The sequence below is a fragment of the Labrus mixtus genome, chromosome 18 (genome assembly GCF_963584025.1).
Source record: "Labrus mixtus chromosome 18, fLabMix1.1, whole genome shotgun sequence".
In the NCBI taxonomy this organism is placed as follows: domain Eukaryota; kingdom Metazoa; phylum Chordata; class Actinopteri; order Labriformes; family Labridae; genus Labrus; species Labrus mixtus.
The window spans coordinates 11,197,231-11,216,215 of NC_083629.1; the positions used below are offsets into that span (position 1 = coordinate 11,197,231).

At 40.1% G+C, this 18,985-nt stretch overlaps 3 protein-coding genes across 4 annotated transcripts; 1 reads left to right on the forward strand and 2 right to left on the reverse strand.

The window, feature by feature from the left end:
• Nucleotides 1-2,194: 2,194 nt before the first annotated feature.
• bub1bb (BUB1 mitotic checkpoint serine/threonine kinase Bb) lies at nt 2,195-6,635 on the reverse strand. Its single transcript, XM_061063117.1, has 9 exons — nt 6,553-6,635; nt 5,560-5,727; nt 5,412-5,471; nt 5,174-5,318; nt 4,880-5,076; nt 4,630-4,793; nt 4,314-4,507; nt 4,125-4,225; nt 2,195-3,412 (listed from the first exon to the last, which is right to left on the reverse strand). Exons 2-9 carry the CDS (start codon nt 5,700-5,702, stop codon nt 3,157-3,159), a joined length of 1,260 nt encoding a protein of 419 aa, XP_060919100.1. The 5' UTR covers nt 5,703-5,727; nt 6,553-6,635; the 3' UTR covers nt 2,195-3,156.
• A 100-nt stretch (nt 6,636-6,735) lies between these two features.
• zfyve19 (zinc finger, FYVE domain containing 19) lies at nt 6,736-16,845 on the forward strand. 2 transcript variants are annotated; one of them, XM_061062258.1, is made up of 12 exons: nt 6,736-6,951; nt 7,031-7,152; nt 7,243-7,296; nt 7,386-7,552; nt 7,667-7,809; nt 7,902-8,010; nt 8,178-8,396; nt 8,510-8,586; nt 8,803-8,904; nt 9,015-9,181; nt 9,416-9,496; nt 16,494-16,845. In XM_061062258.1, the coding sequence occupies exons 1-11, from the start codon at nt 6,898-6,900 to the stop codon at nt 9,492-9,494; spliced, it is 1,293 nt and encodes a 430-aa protein (XP_060918241.1). In that variant the 5' UTR covers nt 6,736-6,897; the 3' UTR covers nt 9,495-9,496; nt 16,494-16,845. The 2 variants fall into 2 exon arrangements, with proteins under 2 accessions (XP_060918241.1, XP_060918240.1); XM_061062257.1 differs by lacking the exon at nt 16,494-16,845 and having other exon boundaries at nt 9,416-12,202.
• ppp1r14d (protein phosphatase 1 regulatory inhibitor subunit 14D) lies at nt 11,954-18,883 on the reverse strand. Its single transcript, XM_061062260.1, has 4 exons — nt 18,364-18,883; nt 12,838-12,918; nt 12,506-12,538; nt 11,954-12,400 (listed from the first exon to the last, which is right to left on the reverse strand). Exons 1-4 carry the CDS (start codon nt 18,541-18,543, stop codon nt 12,332-12,334), a joined length of 363 nt encoding a protein of 120 aa, XP_060918243.1. The 5' UTR covers nt 18,544-18,883; the 3' UTR covers nt 11,954-12,331.
• Nucleotides 18,884-18,985: the final 102 nt, after the last annotated feature.

Genomic DNA, 18,985 nt, shown 5'->3' on the forward strand with positions numbered 1-18,985 from the left:
GTGGTGACAAAGACTTCTTTCACCGGAGATTAAAAGGGTTTATTCATATGTATTTGTCAGCTTCACTTGACTTATACTGACCGCACTAAAGAGGGCTTACTGTGACTGAGAAGTAGGGTTACATTAAAATGAAAGCCCAAGTGATATACCGCCTGAATTGTTTGCATTTCAATCCATTCTATTGTTTAGGGTAAATCTGTAAGGATTAAACAAGGGGTTATCTGGGTTCATCCCATACAGCTTAAGTTAATTTCATTTCTTGTCAAAAGCCGTTGACATTTACTGGTGACCTATAGATCCACTTTAATTCGGATAGTGAGGTAACCACAGTAGGAATAAAGACAAAGCTCACATAATTCTCCTGTACATGAGACAAATTCAGAAGATTTAAAAGAAAATCCAGACAAGTTAATTGTAATAAGCTAAAAAGGTGAATAAGTCACCACCAAGTCAAAGCAATCATATTAGTAATATAAGAGTAATGATAGTGAAAATATTAAACTTTTGAATCAAAATGAGATTGTAAGTCAGAATTGAAATAAATTGGATTTATCAAAATTGACATACTGGGGTTAACATTTTGACATTCCCGTCAAAATTATAAGATAGCAAATCAAAAACAAGACAAACTATTTAGTATTATAGATAATAGTCAATAAACTTTGACTAAGGCTTTATTATAATGTTAAATATGTTACAATTAACTGGTCCAATTTTTGATCCTCCATAGCATAGTTGTTTTCCTAGAAGTTATCATTTATGAAGTCATTATTATAAGATAGGTCAAATTTATGAAATAGTGCATATTGATTCATGAGTTTTCTCATAAAGCCAAGAAATGTCATGAAGGAGGTCAAGACATTTGGATTGTAAGTGAAAAGTGTGAGTTAGAAAGATCCTCTTTTGAGCAAGTAAATTCAGTGTCATCTTATGTTTTGCTTTGTTCCTGGAGGAAACAAGCTTACATACCAGTTACTCTCCTAAAACCCATTGTAGGGATTTGCAGCTGCACCTCTGGAGGCTCTCTGTAGTTCACCTTATTGCAAAATGACTTCTAAGTCAGGTAGTCAAGATACTTTGGCAGGAAACTTTTTTGTGAACTGGTGCATGTAAATACAAACAGGTTAAGAGCTCATACTCTGAAAACAAGGATCGCTCAGACCCTGAGTGTTTTTGTCTTTCAAAGTAAGCGTGCTGGACAAAAGCTCTTCTCTGAGGGCCTGTCTAAAGCAGAAAGTAAAAGTAGCCTGCGTGTACATCTATCTGCTGCAGGAAGAGAGTGCTATGGATTTTCTGTCTGAGGTGAAATCATACTTGCTGGCTGCTCGCTTCAACGGGATGAGCTTTTAATAAGTCTGGCCAAAAAAAAGCTAACTATAGAGGACGCATTATGTTGTGGCTATAATAGGAGCGCATCATATATTTGCTGATCCTTTATCATTGAATTTTACTACCCTCAGTGCTAAGCCAATGTTTAAAGCAGTTTTGGAACCAACCAGTTGTGATGATCTTTGCTGGCAGTGTCGTATTTCCAGAATGGGATTAAACTCTGTTGATCCAGAGCTCTGTGTGCATGTGGAGCAGCAACACTCTGTGCCATGGTGCATCAGGAAAGTGACTGACCTCCTGGGGATAACCGAATCCTGTTCTGCCCACAACTGCAAAGGCTGGATTTCACTTGCTAATGAGACATCCACCTATCTTCAAACCATTCATCAAAGTCTGCCCTGCGAGCTGTCTGTGTGTGAAGTACATCCCATCATCACAGCAGATAAGGTTTACTCCCACTGCTTTAGTCAGTGGGCTTCTGGGTAATCTCCCCCGGACATTGATTAACATTTGGTCAACTGAATTTGCTCATATCAAACCAGTGCCTGTTACTTGTTGGGATGCTGAAAAAAAGGAAAAGGATACCGTGCAGTGAGGAAGATAAATTAAATCACTTATTAGAATCAGTAATAATGACAATGAATTGAGGACTATTTAAATCAAATCTTTGCTGTTTTTAGTTGTGTGTAACTGTGTTGACTCCTGTACAAAAGGATTAAAGATTAGCACTTAATGTGACCAATGAGATCTTCAAGTAGTGCAACACTTGCCCTCACATGCCCCCTGCTGACAGTGTATTAATATAATCTACCCCAGCGTATTTACAAAACAACCAAAATTAAATATATCCACTAGACATCAGCAAGACATTTAAACACGTTTATTGAACATCAATGAAAAATGGCCTTGAAGTGACATTTCTCTCAGAATGGGACATTTAAAAAAAAAAAACAGATGAAATCCACTCACTTAAACCCTCACTCAGATGTTCAAAAAAACAAAACACGTACAAAACAAATCAGCCAACTATATAAAAATTCTGAAGAACAATGTAATTAAGAAGGGTACTATAACAGGATGAGACAAAGTCACCTGTGGTTTCTATTATGGTCACATATTTCTGACAAGATTGGGTTTCAGCGATAACGTTACAGCCTCCGTCACCTGTCCAGAAGTTCTTCAGGTGCAGTAGAACGTTTTCTCTGTTTCTATATGTTGTGTTTACTGATTGTCCATTGGACTCTTTTACTTCTTAGTGACCTTCTTATGTTGTTTGCTGATTGCTGGCTGTATGTATTTATTTTACTGCTGACTGCAAAGTGTCCTCTCACAGGGATAATAAAGACAACTTTGAACCTTGAAAAATGGAGGACTGGATTTAGAGCCAGCAGAGTCTCTGCATCAGAGACTTGAAGTGTATAGTACAGTGAGTTGACTTCTTATATGCGTGCAGTACTAGTAGTTTAAATGGTTTGAGTTCGAAAGTCTTAGTTGAAAATGTGTAGATCTTAAATCCTTGCTATCGTCTTTTTGTGGTGATTTATACTATGTCCAGGTGCTCCACACGTTGTGTTTCAGTGAATCCATCAGACTAAAATAATGTGAGTTCAATGGGTCTCTAAAAAACATTTACCCGTTTTGTTTTTTTTGACCATTCTGAGAACTCAATTTTCCATGAAAAGAATATAAACAGGAGTAAAACAAACAACACAAAGCAGTAATTACATGATACTTACTAGTAAAGTCTCTACTAAATGAAAGTCAAAGTCCATGGCAAAGAAATGGCGAGCTGCCTTGATAGAGTTCATATGATCAGCTAGCACAAGCTTAATCCTTTTCATCTCTGCCCTCCTGTTGCATCTTCTTGAAGTAGCGTTCAGCACGCAGTTCCTCAAAGCAGAACTCAGTGGCGCCACTGAGCAGCAGCTCTTTACAGTACATGCTCTGCTCCTGTGGTTTTCCCGATTCCGCTTCCTTCTGTTGCTGATGGTGCTCCTGTAGTCTCTTCAGAGGCGTTTCCTCTCTGCAGGGCTTACGAGACGATAATACTGTGTTCACTGCCGGGTTGATCTTACATGGAGTCCTTAGTGTGACAAGGAAGATGCCAAAGCAATCAATTAGATGATACATAGTCTGAGAAGCATAAACCCTGAAATGAATCATAAACAGGGCTTCATCTTTGTTCAGTTCATTAAATAACTAGTTGTGTGAAATGGCAACAGACCACAGTGCAAAATGGATGTTTCTATCTATGTGTGCGTAGTATTTACAAATACAATTGTTTTCTGCTTCTCTGCTTGCTTTAATCCATTTTGTTTGAATCCTACCCGGTGGCTACAGAGACAGGCATTAAGATAACTACATAGTAATAGTTCATCTTCCCACTGATGGTCTGGTTTGCTTTTCTATCTCCTATAATGGCATCAGTAGTTTACTGATTCTGTTTCATGTCTGCCCTGTGATTGACAGGCGACCAGTCCAGAGTGTACATCGCCTCTTACTCAAAAACAGCAGAGCGCCAGCTCCCACGACCCAGAATGGGACAAGCGGTACAGATAATGGATGTTTCATAATCAGTTCTTTACTTCTCATGGTAAATACAATAATATGTAACAGACAAAAGCAGCAGATCATCCCAATGGAGGGGTTGTTACACATATGTTTCAGTGAGTCATCAATATCAGAAAAATGTTTCCCTTTATCGTCAGCAAAGTTAAATGTGTTATGTTAGTGATCTGCAATAAAAGCAATGGATCAAAGCTGCACAGAACAGTTAGATTATTGAGGTCACTCACATGGTTGGAGGCTGGTCTGACTCCTCAACAAATGGTTGGAAGGTTGGTTTAGGAGGTGGTGGAGCCATAACAGTGCGTCCAAATTTGGACTTCTGCGGCATCTGTGGCACATGCACATGAAGTTGACATCACTTGGTGACACTCAAGGCATTCAAATCGATGGAAACAAAACACCTGCTGGACTCATACCTTCACATCACACCATCTCTCTGTCCTCTGCTCGTTCTCCTTCGCCCTGGAAGAGGGAGGAGCCATCCATGGCTCCAACTTTGGTTCTGAAGGGCCAGCACTTTGAGCCTTGTTTTCATCAAAGACCACCAACCGACTGTTTGAAGCGTTACCGGAGACCGGGCCGCCTTGTGACTGCAGGCCTCCAGAAATGTCTGTTTAAAAAATAAATAAAACACCACATTAATCAATTAATAATTTAAAATGATGTCAACACTGTTCAAATGTGCTGAAGTAATAGTCACAACAGATTAGATTTGTTTATTCAAGTGCTTACTTCTGATTGCAGAACCCGCTCTGTTGATGGGTGCGATGGCCTTTTTCTTCCCTCTGTGTTTGAGGTCAACAAGAGAAACTCTCTCAGGTTGTCTAGACTCATCATCACTATCATCTTCATCCAGGTTCATCATCACCTGTCGGGACACACGTGCCTGCAAAGCCCTGCGAATAAGGTCACAATAATTATTGAACAGGCATATATTTTGCATTTTAAACATTAAGTCAAACTTAACAGGATGAATCTGTACTTGTGAAACTGCAGGAGCTTCTCATGCGGCTCAGCACACTTCTTGAATCCCTCCTGGAAGACCAAGTCTGCTTTTCGGTAGTTCCCCTGATTCTCATATTCCTCAGACCAAGCAATGTAGAGGGATGCCTGTGTGACTCCTATCTCCTGTGCTTGCATGTACCTGTAAATGTCCAGGGGCTCAGTGCTGTTCTCTGCCTGATGACGCACCAGACAACAGATGGCAAAAGTTATTACTGCTGCATTAGTTTGTCTGTCAGAAAAATACAGTCAGTGGATTTAATATTACACGTACAAATTTAATCCAGAGGTCAACATAACGTGGGTCGTTGTGGTATTTCTTTTCCTCTGTGAATCTGGTAACACCTCGTTCCAGCAGTGTGGCGAGGCTGCTTTCCTTTCCTCCCTGAGGGAAGGTCTGCTCAGTCCACTTAATGTAACTGTAAAAGACAACACCATGTGAGGATTTAAAATGAAACCGCTTCAATTTCAGAGCATCACTGAAAATTCACTTGTTAACATATTTTACCTACCGATCCCAAACATCAAGTGGATCATCTCCTTCATACATTCGAAGCTCAGACTCAAAGGCCCTTAAGAAACAAAAGCCCACAATTCTCAATCATCATGTGAAAATGTTGCAACATGAATTCCAAAACATGCTTGAAAGAGCACCCATACTGTCTCTGTTGGTAGATGGCAGAGTTGAGCCCATCCTGGTGTTGACTGAGGGCTTGATGTAAGGCTGATATGGCTCTGCCCCGCCGCAGTGGCTGAATGTTTTCTTTGCTCAGCTCCCACTCCACATCTCCTCCTTCTGCCATTGTTGTAATTAAAACTATGTAGTACCTAGAAGAAGAAAAAACAGAAAGATGTGTTATTTGTTTTTTTTATTATTATTAAATATTACCTGCTTTTTTTCTAGACGTAAGATCTATTCATGTAGTTCAGGGGTGGGTAACTGGCGGCCCCCATCAACCCTCAACGTGGCCCTCAGGTTAATTTTTTACACATCAATTAATTGGAAACATGAAGAAATCTGCCATGAAATCACGACAACCAGAAATATGTCCATAATAATATTTGATCACTGGTATATGTTGAGTTAAATTAGAGACAGGTTTGTGGCTTTCTGGCAATTTCATAAAATGTACAGTATACTGTTTACCTTTGGATTATGGATTGTGGGTCAGATATAGATTTATTATATTGCACAGTAGTAGTAGATATATATTTATTATACTGTACAGTAGTAGTAGATATATATTTATAATATTATACTGTAGTAGTAGATATAGCTTTATTACATTGTACAGTAGTAGTAGATATATTTATATAAACACTGTTTATCAAAGTAGATACCACAAATAGACTTTTTCTTATAAATAGCTGTAGATATACATATTTTCCCGTACTTTATAAATACATATATGGATTAATATAAACATGAACCTGATTAAGACAGCAACAAATGACTCTTACCTAATGAACTTATATATGTTTGTTATCAGGGAAAGGCGTGGTGGACATACCTCACTACATAGCTAATATTAGCATTAGCTTCACAGTTCCGTTGTTCGCATTTTATTAAAATCGCAGAAATATATAAATACACCACAGATGAGCTACAACTGTATATACAACTATACAGCTAAACTCCGTTGTTTTTCATACCGCTTAAAAACTCTCCGTTTGTCTTGTTTTCAGCTTGTTACAGCACAAAACGTCGTCGCCTTGTTGAAGCAGAAATCCTGTTCGGCGGTCGGTTGTGTGTTTTGAACAGCGGCCGCGAGACGATATGGAGAAAGCTGATTGGACGAAAACCAAACACCGGAAATTGTAGGAGGGCGTCACAGCGTGTTTTCCGGATTGCTTCCTGTACTGATTAAAGAAACGTTAAAAGGTTGAAAGAGTAAGGAAACAGAAAGATTATTGGTCAAATCTCCCTTTTTTAATACACGTAGGGCATTATCAGTCATTACAAGATCGCCTGTCTCATGACTCTCTACACGTGTCAGGATGGACAACCGTTGTTATTGTTGCACTGCAAAGTTTAGTCTCTTCAAGAAGGAGGTAAGCTGGTTTATTTACTGACATGGCTGTACACACTGAACGTTTTGAATATAACAAACAGTGTAATTTACGATCACAGCTCGGCTGTAAGAACTGCGGCCGCGCATTCTGCTCCAGCTGTTTGACTTTCAGTGCTGTGGTGCCTCGATGTGGAAACACCCAGCAGAAGGTCTGCAAGCAGTGCCATGCTAATCTGACAAGGTAAAGGTCGAACCCTGCAACACAATTTCAATGCAATTAAAAATGACAATGTTAAGTCATTTGAGCTAATCTTGATGTCTTTAATATTAGCGGAGGATCTACTAACAGTACTGGCAAATGGTCTCCTCCTGAGAATTATAAAAAGTGAGTATATGCTTAAATGAAAAAAAAATATATATATACACTTTGTCAGCTCTGCAGCTTCACGATAGTTAATGATAACATTGTTCCAGACGGGTGGCTGCACTTGAAGCCAAACAGCAGGGACAGTCGTCAAAGCCTCTTGCACATGGAAGCAACAGAAACAACAAAGAAAGCATTGTACCCACCAGAGGCCTGAGCAGAGAAGACCAGGCTATTGCTGAAAGACTTCAGAAGCTGAAAGAAGACACTAAGCCAAGTAACAGAATTTATTTATATTTAACGCTCACCTTTTTTGATTTAATCTGACAGCTACAATAATCCAATATCTACATTTAGCTATTTTAAGCTTTTTTTTTTTTAACTCTTGCAGAGTCTATCCCCACTGAGAAAGAGCTTGAGTCTCGCCTTGCTGCTCTGAAAGCTCCCAGCCAGCCAGTGCCTTCTTTGGGGGAGATGGAGGACCGTCTGGCTGCTCTACAGGGTCAACCTGCACCATCTCAAGCCCCTCCACCTGTAAGTGAAGTGTCCCGCTAATTCCATGTAACGTATTGGGTTTGTCTCTTGCCATGATTGCTTACCGCTACGCGTCTTTGTTTATCAAACAGGTGCACAAGCCTCCAGATAACAGGACACAAACTGAGCAAGCCAATGATCTCTTAAATCAGATGTCTGCGGAAGTTGCCATTGACAACCAGCAATCAAATCCTGAATGCAGTAAGATGGTTACACATTATTACATTGATTTTCCCTCATTAAATGAATAATTAATACACATACATGAAGTCATAACACACTCGTAGTCAGTCATATCATTTGTTAAGACACCAGCATTTACATTTGTTCAGTATTTAATGCACTCAAACCTATAAATTGGTTTCCAGACGTAGATGGCCGTATGAATGATCTCAACAAGGGCGAGGACGGAACAGTGACAGAGAATTTAGAGGAGAACGAAGAGGCGGTCAAGCAGCTCGAGGCAGAGAAGTCCCGTCTGCTGGAGGAGGCCATGGCGGAACTGAGGAACGAGCGCCACACCCAGGATCAGATCCTTGACATGGCCAAGAGGCTGGCGCATCTGAAGGGGCAGGACCCGGACAAAGGTACGGACACACACGGACTGGTGGTGCGCTCATTTCTTCGCCGTATCTGTTAGCCTTGACTTCACATCAGATTGTCTGTTCTGTCACGGTTGCATGTATCATGTCATGTGTAGTTACTATGGAGGACTTTCAGCATCCTGACAGTGAGGAGGAGACTGAGGAAGAAGCTGTGAGGAGAGTTTTAAAACAGGTGTGTGGCTTATCAAAATAACACCTATACTGTAATGTAGATTATAATACATCTCGCATGATCAAATTGTTACTGATTAGTTCATATTATTTTTTAAAGATAATTGTGAAGTGACCAGGACCTGTTCAGGAGGCCACAAGGGGCTGCTATTATGCCATTAATAATTTGTCATATGAATAGAACCTGAATAACCTCTGTTTCCAAATGTTGTTCCAGCTTTCTGAAGAAGCTGCATTGGATGAGGCCAGTGGCTACAACATACCTTTAGAACAAAGTGGACCGAAGAACACAGAGAAGAAGAAAACCTCAAAGAAATCGGTATAGAAAAACAGCCTCAATACAAAAACATGATTTTTTTATTTTTTTGGATTCTTTACACAATTTGAGTGAATGACATTTGATGCCGTGTTGGTGTGATGTGTTAAAAGATCCACGCTCAAGCCACCAAGAGTCGGACTTCCTCAGCTGCTGTTGCACATCAGCCTTCAGACAGTGACGAAGAAGAAGAGCTTCCCTGGTGCTGCATCTGTAACCAAGATGCCACCCTTCGCTGTCACACCTGTGATGGAGATCTGTACTGCAACCGCTGCTTCAGGTGCGGTAACATGTTTGAATTATGGGAAAAGATGCTTTAATATTGTTTTCCTTAGGAGGGCTTTTATTGGTAATATTTGCTCGACCGCCAAAGAAAGATGGCTGTGATTTGGAATGCATACCATGACCCAGATATAATGTAGGCGTGCAGCTACCATACTGTTAAGCAGCATGAATATAAAGTATTTAGAGTGATGAATTATCAATCCATTCTCCATTACCCCTCCCCCCCCAGGGAAGGCCATGATAAATATGACAGGATGGAGCATCGCACCACAAACTACACTGCACCAAAGAAGAAGAGGAAGACATGATAGTGAGTGTGTGCTGAAGAAGTTTGCCTTACAAGACACCAGTCCATTTGACCTGTTAGATTTGTGCTTTAGACTTTAGAGACCTATCATAAGTGGTACAAAAAAAAAGACTCGGTAGATTTAAATACTACCTATCATCATCATCATCAGAAGCAAGCAAGATCCCTTCATTTTGACACCCGCTTGCCTCATTCAATCAGTCTCGGTGGTTAAAACATGCATTTTGGAGACCGCACAAAGAGAAGCATCTACTTACTAACAGATAAAGCAACAGTGGGTTATATTTATGGCACAGAAAAGCTTAGAAGTAGTCATAACTTCATTAAAAAGGTAATTAATACTTACAATGTGAAAAATATAGCTATGATTTCTGTCTGTAATGTGTAAGATTTAAAGTCTTTCAGAGGCTGCTAGACAGTGTTGATATTCAGTACACTGCATACTTAAGTTAAGAAGTTTTTTTTATGTCACTTGTCCTACTTAGCAGAGGCAACAAAGGCTCATCACAGACGCACATTGCATTTGTCACCATTTGAATTAAAAGAAAAGAAAATCTTGACTACGCATACTGCAAGCAGACGCATCATGTCCTCATCTGGGATGTTGTTCGATCCCAGACTGCTGTCAGCTCTGAAGGAGTACAGAGGAGTCTGTATAAAAGGATTACTGAGGGCTTTGTTTTCTTTTGGCAGTCACTGCAGTCACTCTTGTAATCTATGTTTGGCTGTGAGTCTGACATGAGTATTGCCTTTCTTGTCCCTGTGTGTAATGTCATTATAAAGGATGCAGAAGTGTTAGGTGCTGTGTCACGTCTCTGAGGGAACGCTGCTTTGCTTTTTAAGTTATATTTTTAACACCGAAGCCTTTTTTTTCTTCTTTTTTTCTTACCACCTCTGCGTGGGCGACAGTCGTGGCTGGAGATGTTCGGTTTTAGAGTCCTCAGTCCTTCCTTACCAAGAATGCCTGGAAAGATTATTTTCAACTTTGCCACAGACTTCCACTCTGACCTAAAGAGGATCTGACTTGATTAAAAGTTGATTTGAAATAATTTTACCAAAACCAATAGTAGTACATTTTTTAAATAATGAAGTGAAAGGTTATAGAAAGGTTCCAAGCTGAACTTCACAGTGGCATCAAATTGTCCTGGAATAACCCTTTTTCTCTCCTTCATTCCTGTCCAAATTGTGTGCTAGTAGTGATGTCTCTAAATCACCTAATTTGCCACAAACATCCTTTTGGACTTATGGACATTCCCACTGATGATATATCGTATCAAAGCCCTAAGGGGATTTGATTGCATTTTTTAAATGTTTTTATTTTTTTCATCTGACTGAACAAAGCCATCATCAATCTATGAGTAGTGTAGCATCTCCCCTCACGCTGCCCCCTCATATCGGTTTGTTCTTCTGTCTTGAGAATGGTCTACTAATGATCACATGCTCTGCAGAGAAACGGAGTGACCTTCTATGGCGTTATGTCACCTCTGTGAATGATTGTGGTACGACCCTTCCTGTTAAAAGTAGACACATATTTATGCCATTGCTTTGTTTATAGGATTGCGTATTGTTTTTAAAGTATTTTCACTACACAAATGTATCTCCCATCCAGGCCTGTTACATTCTCATTCTGTGCGATATACTGTTGGATATAAACTGTGACTTGGCTGGCTGGCTGAGACATACAAAGAGGCAGTAATTATTTTCTTTTTTTTTTATCACTGATATCACTTGAAAAAAACATCCCATGCAGTATTGACGGCCTCTCTGTCAGAAAAGCAAGATCATAAGTGGGGGCAAAACCAGTAAATGACTATAATGGATCCTGTAGCCAAAAGACCCTCTGTGTATGACAGAGAGAAGGCCGGAGTGCTGTTTCATCAGTGTGCATTACTGTCAAGCTCAAGGAGAGGAAACCATAATTACACTCTCCTTTGGGGGCTTTGCTCCATTAAGGTTTGCATGGAGGCTGTTACTGTGTTTGCCTTTTTCTGGCCATGTCAGACACGCACCACAGACAGGAAATGGATGAGGAGGGTAATGGATGCATACTTAATGGACTCTTCCTGCTGCTGATTTCTCTGTGTTTACTCCTAGAGCTGACATGTCAACATCTCCTTTGTTTCCATCAGTCTGCTGGAAAATGTACGCCCGAAAAAACAAAAGCCAGTGTTCTGTAAAAGATCTGCTGAGAGCCATACTACTGTAAAGTCTTCAAGTTATCTCTGAACAGTAGGACATGCATTATTATTCTTTAAAGGCTTTCAAGGCAATGAGTGTTTTAAAGTAGTTATAAAGGGAGAATGTGGATCACTTAATTGGTACTGTAAATTGATTAGCATAATGGACATGTCAATATTTATTTGTATCTGTTGAGTGAATAATAACTGATGACACAGCACTATTGGATAACCACTAAGTTGGAAATCAGATGTGTCTTTTTTCCATAAAGCATCAACAGCCTTGTCTTGAAAATGTCCCATTTTATTTTCAACATACAACACTGTTATCAGGACAAAAAAAAAAAGTCTTATGTACATAAATAGACAACTGAAAATGTACAGTTATCCACACACAAAAAACAACAACAACGTCCATCAGTACAGCTTTATATCAACATGTGCATTATTGGATTGTTTATGGGAGAAAACAAATGTAATTGTAGTCCATAAATTAAAGTGAAATAATAAAAATAAATCCATTCAAAACTTGTCTGCTCTGGTGTTAGGCTTATGCGGACCTGGGAATGGGTGAGGGAGGAGGGAGGAGGGGGGAGGGGGGAGGGGGAAGAATCCCGTAGACATGCTCAACATTGTCTCAATTCTTTTTTTTGACCTATGATTATTTCTTCAAGGGACCTGACATTTTGCGTAGACCCTTTATCCTGTAGAGCAGTCCGTTGATAAAGTCCTACGGGAAAAGATGGAAGAAAATAGATTTTTAGCTTTTCAAGACACAAGAGTGATATTTTGATATGCTTTGGTGTGGTTTACATGTATGTAGATTTAGTCTCACCTCTTTTGGCTTCCCGCATTCCAGCAACAACTCCTAACAGAAAAACAAACACAGTCAGCTTACAGACAACATTAGACATTAGGCGTTTTAACTGCAACTATTACAACACTAGATTCCAGCAAGGGTCAAGTACTTGTTAAGCTGTAAACCCACATTGCAAATAGTTAGATATGTAACCAGACGTCGAGCTGGAAAAACTTGTGAAAAGGGTCAAATTCCTGGAGATCTGGAAAGCAGGCTGACCTTTGGTTTTTCAAAACAATACCTTACCAAATGAGAGATGGAATCAAATGAAAAGCTGTAAATGTTTGCTTTTTTTTTTGTCTGCTCACCTGCAGCCGGGTTCTCTGACCCTCATCTGTCAGCTCCAAGAGCTCGTCTATGTCGATCTCTAACTCGGGAATCTCCTCCTCCTGGAAATCAGAGAGATACAAAAGTCAAAGATGGTTTTCCTCCATCACTGTATTGCCTACATTCGTATTTCTGCATGCTCTAAAAAGCGAGTGCAAACATTGAACATTGCGGGCTTCGTGCCATCCTGTAGTGTGAGTGTCCACACCACTGAGCAGAGTCATTCATAAGAATCAGAAAGAGTGGAAGATGTGTGCCTGGATGTGACGCAACAGGGTAATTGTATATGGGCTTTTGACTCATCAAGTAAAAGAGGTTCGCTTCTTCTGGTCAACCACGAGTTAAACACGTTCGCTGTATGTTTGAATAAAGAATAAACGCTGTTTTTGCATTTTTGTAATTTCTCACAGTAATGATATGATTGTGATCTGCTGTACATATAAGCAAATTTCAGGAGCACTGAGGCATGAAGCCAGAGAGGCACAATGAGGCCATACTTGCCACATGCCACCATCGGATTTCATGGATGATTTACCCGGCTTGAATTTAGTTCAGGCTTAAGAGATTGTTTCCGGTTGACACGTTTTCTGAAGACTGTACTCATCTCAGATATGTTGCCCTGTACTATATGGGTCTGAAAGTTAAAGTCAAACTAGCTAGCCTGAGAAGCTATGCCTTAGAGGATTTATAATTTAAAACACCCTGAAAAGTAAGCATTAAGTAAAGTAAAGAGTGTTTAAAAAAAAGCACAGACTTCCTTTTGGAAAGGGCCAAGGCAAAGTAATTAATCCATATAACAAGCTTTTATCTGGCCTTTATTTTCTGAGGAAATGAACTGTTCACACTGGAGGAATCCTGAACACTCAGATATCTAGCGTCAGCAGGTGAACACTCCTATTTGACAAGTGGCGCCTCTTTTTGACGAGAATATTTTCCGGTTGGGGAGTTTTCACGGCCGCTGAGGATGAGGGCTCGCACAGCTTTCTGGATGAGGAGAAAGCCAATCAATGTGGAAGTGCTGAGAAGTGGAATAGATGGACCCACCTTCAGAGTCCCCTGTGCCCGCTCTAATTGATACTTTCTGCCAGTTTGGGCCCCGTGTGATTCTGCTGATGTCTGCAGGACACACGCAGGGCTGAGACCACGATGTACTGTACTGTTTCTGTGCTGTGTGTTTGACTTACTAGCTCTACTGTGTGAGGCTGCAGTCGTTGTGTCTAAAAAGTTAGACCTTAAAATTCAATGGTGTTGTTAAAATAACGCAGATTTCTCTTAAATGTTGCATTATTTCATTGGTTGCTGTCATTGTGCAGTAGTAAAAGTCTAAAAATCTACATTCTGAGAGTAGTACAGGGTAATGTGATGCTAGAGCAGCCACCTAATCAATGTGATTAGTATATATATACTGTATATAGTCTATATCTATATATATATGGGAGATTTTTTTGTTTCTGCTGACCAATAAGGTTGATTATTTTAAACCTGTATCTAGGAAATAAGATAAGATAATCCTTTATTTATCCCACAATGGGGAAATTTACAATAACCAAATAAGCTATAATATAGTGCTATAAATAATGTTTTATTGTTGATTTTAGGAGTATTAACAGGGATAATTACCCTTTAGTAGTTGCATCTAAATTTAAAAGGCTTTCAATAGTAACACATGAATGTAAAAGCCAAACTATCGAGGTATATTAATGATGAATATAAATGGAGTTATGCTGTCTGCTTGTGACTGCAGGACCACGTGATTACTGAATGTCAATGAGAGGAGAATACTTGGAAAAACACAATGACCCTTGCAGTAACTGTTCAGTATTTAAAATTATACGCAGCTGTATTTTCCAGCTTGCTGAAAGTTACCTTCATTGTCAGAGCAGAAGAGCATTTTAATGAGGCCTCCAGGCTGCAAAGTCTCAGCAGCACTTTTTGAAGTTAAAAGCAACAGACTGAAGCTAAAATGAATGTTGGCACTAATCACTGGAATTCATGAATACCAAAGTGGTTCTCAGAGGATTGCAGTTTAAGACAGGGGATACAGATGCATCCTAAATAAGCAGTTGGATTTTTTTTTGTCCAAGATAAGATGACCCCACTAGAATTTTAAATTCAAAATGGTCTGCATGGGTTGACCTGGTTTTTCCTGCCAGGCAAAAAAATCGCACTACAGCCCAATCACTAGGCACACAGTGTTTCTAATACAATACTCTGAAGTACGTGCTGAAATTGAGTTTTGATGTTCACAGTCTCCTTGTGGTAGGGTTGCTTTGCATGGAGGTCAGCAAAGTCACGGTCCATCCTAAATGACATCAATCGAACCAAATTTTATTTTAAAGCTACAGTCACTCACCATTACTTATTAAAGCAACATCAAGACACACTTTATTGTTTGTTGCCTGTTTACAAACGTAAACCCCCACTTCTTAAAATGCTATGAGCCTTTTTCTGTAATGATAACATTGAACTGAATTGTCAGGCCAGTAATGTTGAACTGTTTATAACCATGCCAGGACCTTTAACAGACTTTATTGCAGTCAGCTCCAAAAGCTGATTGGAGCCAGGTAGAAGATGTTAGGCGCCTAGTCTAGTCAAATGGCTAGAGTAAACACTCCTGGTCTAATTTGCACATAAGATAAGATAATACTTTATTGATGCCCAAGGGGGAAATTTGGGCATTGTCGCAGCAATACAGAGAAGTAGGTGATACAAAAATGAAAACAAAATAGGTAAGATAAATACAAATAAAAAAAAAATAGGAGGTTTATACAGAAGTATATAAAGAAATAGTGACAGTGTTTCCCCTGGGTTTACAGCGTTGGGGGGGGGGGTGAGGACAAGCTGACATGCCAACACGACAACACAAACACTTGATGTGTTACTTTTAATGACAGCTGTCCCTTTCTATCGGAAAGGTATCCTTAAATGACTTCTTTCCCTGATTTCAGACTCTATCCACTATCATATCCCTACATTAAAGGCCCAAAAAGCCCAAAAATAAATCTTAAAAAAATAAAATAAAATAAAATATATATATTTTTTTTTTTTTACTTGTACTCTATATAGTAGAAATAGTCAGTCTTAAGGCTGATGGTAGCTCATTAAGAGGCATAGATATTAATTTGAGTCTATTTTATAACCAGCTAATAAGTCATCAAGGGAGATTAAAGGTCTTTGATAGACTTGCACTATTTACAACCCAGAATGCAACAGTATTCACTATCACTAGTATGTTAGAAAAAAGCATAGCCAAACATCAGCATCAACATTTTTGTGGTTCTTTTACATGCACACTTTGATTTGTTGTTTTAACACAAAGGAAACCATGCCCAGGAAACCTAGCTGTTTCAAGAAGATGCCAGTTTGTGTTGAATTAATCAGCCCCGTCCCCTTCCTGTCAAAATATTATTTACATTTAAGATGGATAATAGATCCAAATCTTGTTGTACAGTTATATAATAGCTGGCTAGTTCCTAATTAAGAATTACAACTTGTGAAAACGTTTTTACTTAGAGTCTACAATACAACATGTCTTCAAGAAATAAGAATGAGTTTATAAGATGTGAATGTTATGTTAAGACGAAGCCTCAGCAAACTGTCTAATCCAACATTTTTTTGGTTTACTTTTTCTCAAAAGGTGTGAAGTTTGCAAAGAAGGCAGTGACTCCAGACTGCATTTCTATGAATTAGAGATGCAGCTAAATAATTCAGGTGGTGACACAGGGGACTGATGGTAAATGCTTCCACGCGGAAGACTCCGAGAACCAACAGAGTAACCTTCCCCTGAGCCCATGCAAAATTCATCACTCTGGCCGGTGCACATGGAACAGCCACGACTAAGTCTACACAAGGCTAATGCAAATAAACACTATCTGTGCATTTATCCACATGTTGAAGAGTGTGTAAGAGTCAGATCATCGAACACCAAACATTGCAGACATGAAATAATTGTATGTTTCTGGGACAAGATTAAAAGACTTGAGATTGTTTTTTGTTATCCTCATGTCCTGGTTTTCACTAATGTTTATTTATTCCTCCCCCGGCTCTACAAGCATATTACCACAAGGAAGAATGTAAATTGAACGAAGCTTGTAAAAAAGGGTTGTGGTGAGGAAAATTGAAGCAAAATAATCTTAAAATTGTGTCCTTAGCTTCAACCAAAGTGCTTTAAAAAATGTAAACCAAACATTAACTCTAATTTTCTCCTGATATAAATCTTGAGATTTGCTGTTAAGATCAGCATATCAACCAACCAATAACAAGGGTATAGATGCTAGATAATGTTATACAGCATGAGCATTGTATGCCATACACACAGGGCTCCCTGGCAGGGTAAGAGGATGTCAAAATAAGTCAGAAAAAGAGGGGACTACTGGCCGTCTGCAGCCAAGGGTTTCTGTGCAGTCTAATAATTAAACAGGCCATCCCCAGCACTAAACACAGGAGGTTTTGCCTTCAAATCTGCATCGTCAATAGCAATATCATGCTGCTCAACAGACACCCCTAATACCACCATGCCATGCTGCCTCATGTGGACGAGAAGACATCTGTTGCCATGGTTTCCCCCCTCGGAGAATGCCAAGCGAATCAATATGGAGCCTCTGACATAATTGGATTTTATCCCACAGTTACAGGAGCGGAGTCCTGGAGGTCGCTGTATGTGCTGGCTCATATCCTCTTATAGTTCCCCTGTACATTATTAACAATAACATCGAGGTAATGAGGCCATTAATTAGCACATGGTTGAAATAATTAGCACACATTTCCACTTTGCAACTCTTGTTTTTCCATGCACTGTGCTAATATAAATCCATATCCCTGGTGGAGGGCAATATACTGTATAGGAGCTATTTAGATTTGCATGCATAGTTATTGAGTGGCGAGAGGAATGTGTGTGTAAAGACAAAAACAGGGCACACACACACACACACAGAGAGACACTAAAATGATGACATAATGCCACAATAACAGCAGGATTATCTCTATTCCACTCCTAAACTTTGTTTAATGATGTTTTACAGCAGTGTTTTATCGCTTACAGTAATATTGTTCTGGTGCTTCCTTCTCCTTGCTTCCTCCTAATATTACAGGTATCTTACTTACTCTACTTTATGCTGCATGTGTAAAACCAACTTGTGAATTGTGGGAACCAAATGTTTAAAGTGATGCTGTTGTTTGCCTTGCGAGGGTTACCACATGCTCAATATGTCACATAATGACAAAAGAAGACATCATATCTTTTGAGGAATCTTATCTCTATGGTGGAACACCAGCGTGCGAGCTGACACTGCAGTCAGCTTGATGACACATGAGGGCTTGTGTGCCAAAAATTGCAGCTGTGAAGGGAAGCTCGCCTTCCACCCATTCCTCTTTTCTGTTGCTGTATCCTCTCATATGTGATGTTCAACCGCTCACGGCCACCCATGAGCCGTTAAGTGCTCTTTCCTGCTCCCTCTCCCTCACCTCCTCCTCAGTGTGTGAGTGTGTGTGAGGCAGCCCTTCCCTACCTCACAGTCAAACAGCAGGTGCAGCTGCCCGTCGATCCACTCCTCAATATCCAGCCTCCTCTGCAGGTCCTTGCGGTCATACTTGACCGTCAGCTTGCCTAGCTTGCGGTGTGCCGGCTCCTGCGTCTTAACTGCTGCCTGGAACATCACCCTGGACTGGGTGCTAGGATCTGACGCCATGGCTGCCACGGCCCTCGGGAGAGAACCGTGGAAACACACTGAGCTCAGACACACACACACACACTGAGCACATATACACACTCACTCACACAGACAGGCTTGTTTTGCTCCTCTTCTCTTTCTCTAGCTCTGCTTCTGCTGTTCCCACGCGTATCTCCTGTTATCTTGTTGAGTGTTGGTGCTCTCCCTCTCTCTATGAGGCTGCCTCTTCTCTCTCTGTCCTCTCCCTCTCTCTCTCTTTCTCTGTCTTGCTCTCCTTCCTTCCTACTCTTGCAACACCCACTGGCTGCACTATCAGGAGGACGGTAATGAGATATGCCTCTGCGTGTGCTTGAGTTTATGCATGCATTGTTGTGTGTTCACATGCACCTTCTAGGGTGTGTGATTGCTTTTTGCTCTCTTCCTCAATGTTATAGCAGGTGGGGAGGGGGGGGGGGGCATA

Coding starts and splice junctions, on each gene's coding strand:
- bub1bb (XM_061063117.1), bottom strand. CDS start 5,702: ATGGCAGAAGGAGGAGATGTGGAGTGGGAGCTGAGCAAAGAAAACATT. Junction 5,077..5,173: donor TTGACCTCTGGATTAAATTT/GTACGTGTAATA, acceptor GTGCGTCATCAG/GCAGAGAACAGCACTGAGCC. Junction 3,413..4,124: donor TCAGACCAGCCTCCAACCAT/GTGAGTGACCTC, acceptor TGTCACACTAAG/GACTCCATGTAAGATCAACC.
- zfyve19 (XM_061062258.1), top strand. CDS start 6,898: ATGGACAACCGTTGTTATTGTTGCACTGCAAAGTTTAGTCTCTTCAAG. Junction 7,810..7,901: donor CATCTCAAGCCCCTCCACCT/GTAAGTGAAGTG, acceptor TTTATCAAACAG/GTGCACAAGCCTCCAGATAA. Junction 9,182..9,415: donor TACTGCAACCGCTGCTTCAG/GTGCGGTAACAT, acceptor CTCCCCCCCCAG/GGAAGGCCATGATAAATATG.
- ppp1r14d (XM_061062260.1), bottom strand. CDS start 18,543: ATGGCGTCAGATCCTAGCACCCAGTCCAGGGTGATGTTCCAGGCAGCA. Junction 12,539..12,837: donor GTCAGAGAACCCGGCTGCAG/GTGAGCAGACAA, acceptor TTTTTCTGTTAG/GAGTTGTTGCTGGAATGCGG. Junction 12,401..12,505: donor AATGCGGGAAGCCAAAAGAG/GTGAGACTAAAT, acceptor CTTTTCCCGTAG/GACTTTATCAACGGACTGCT.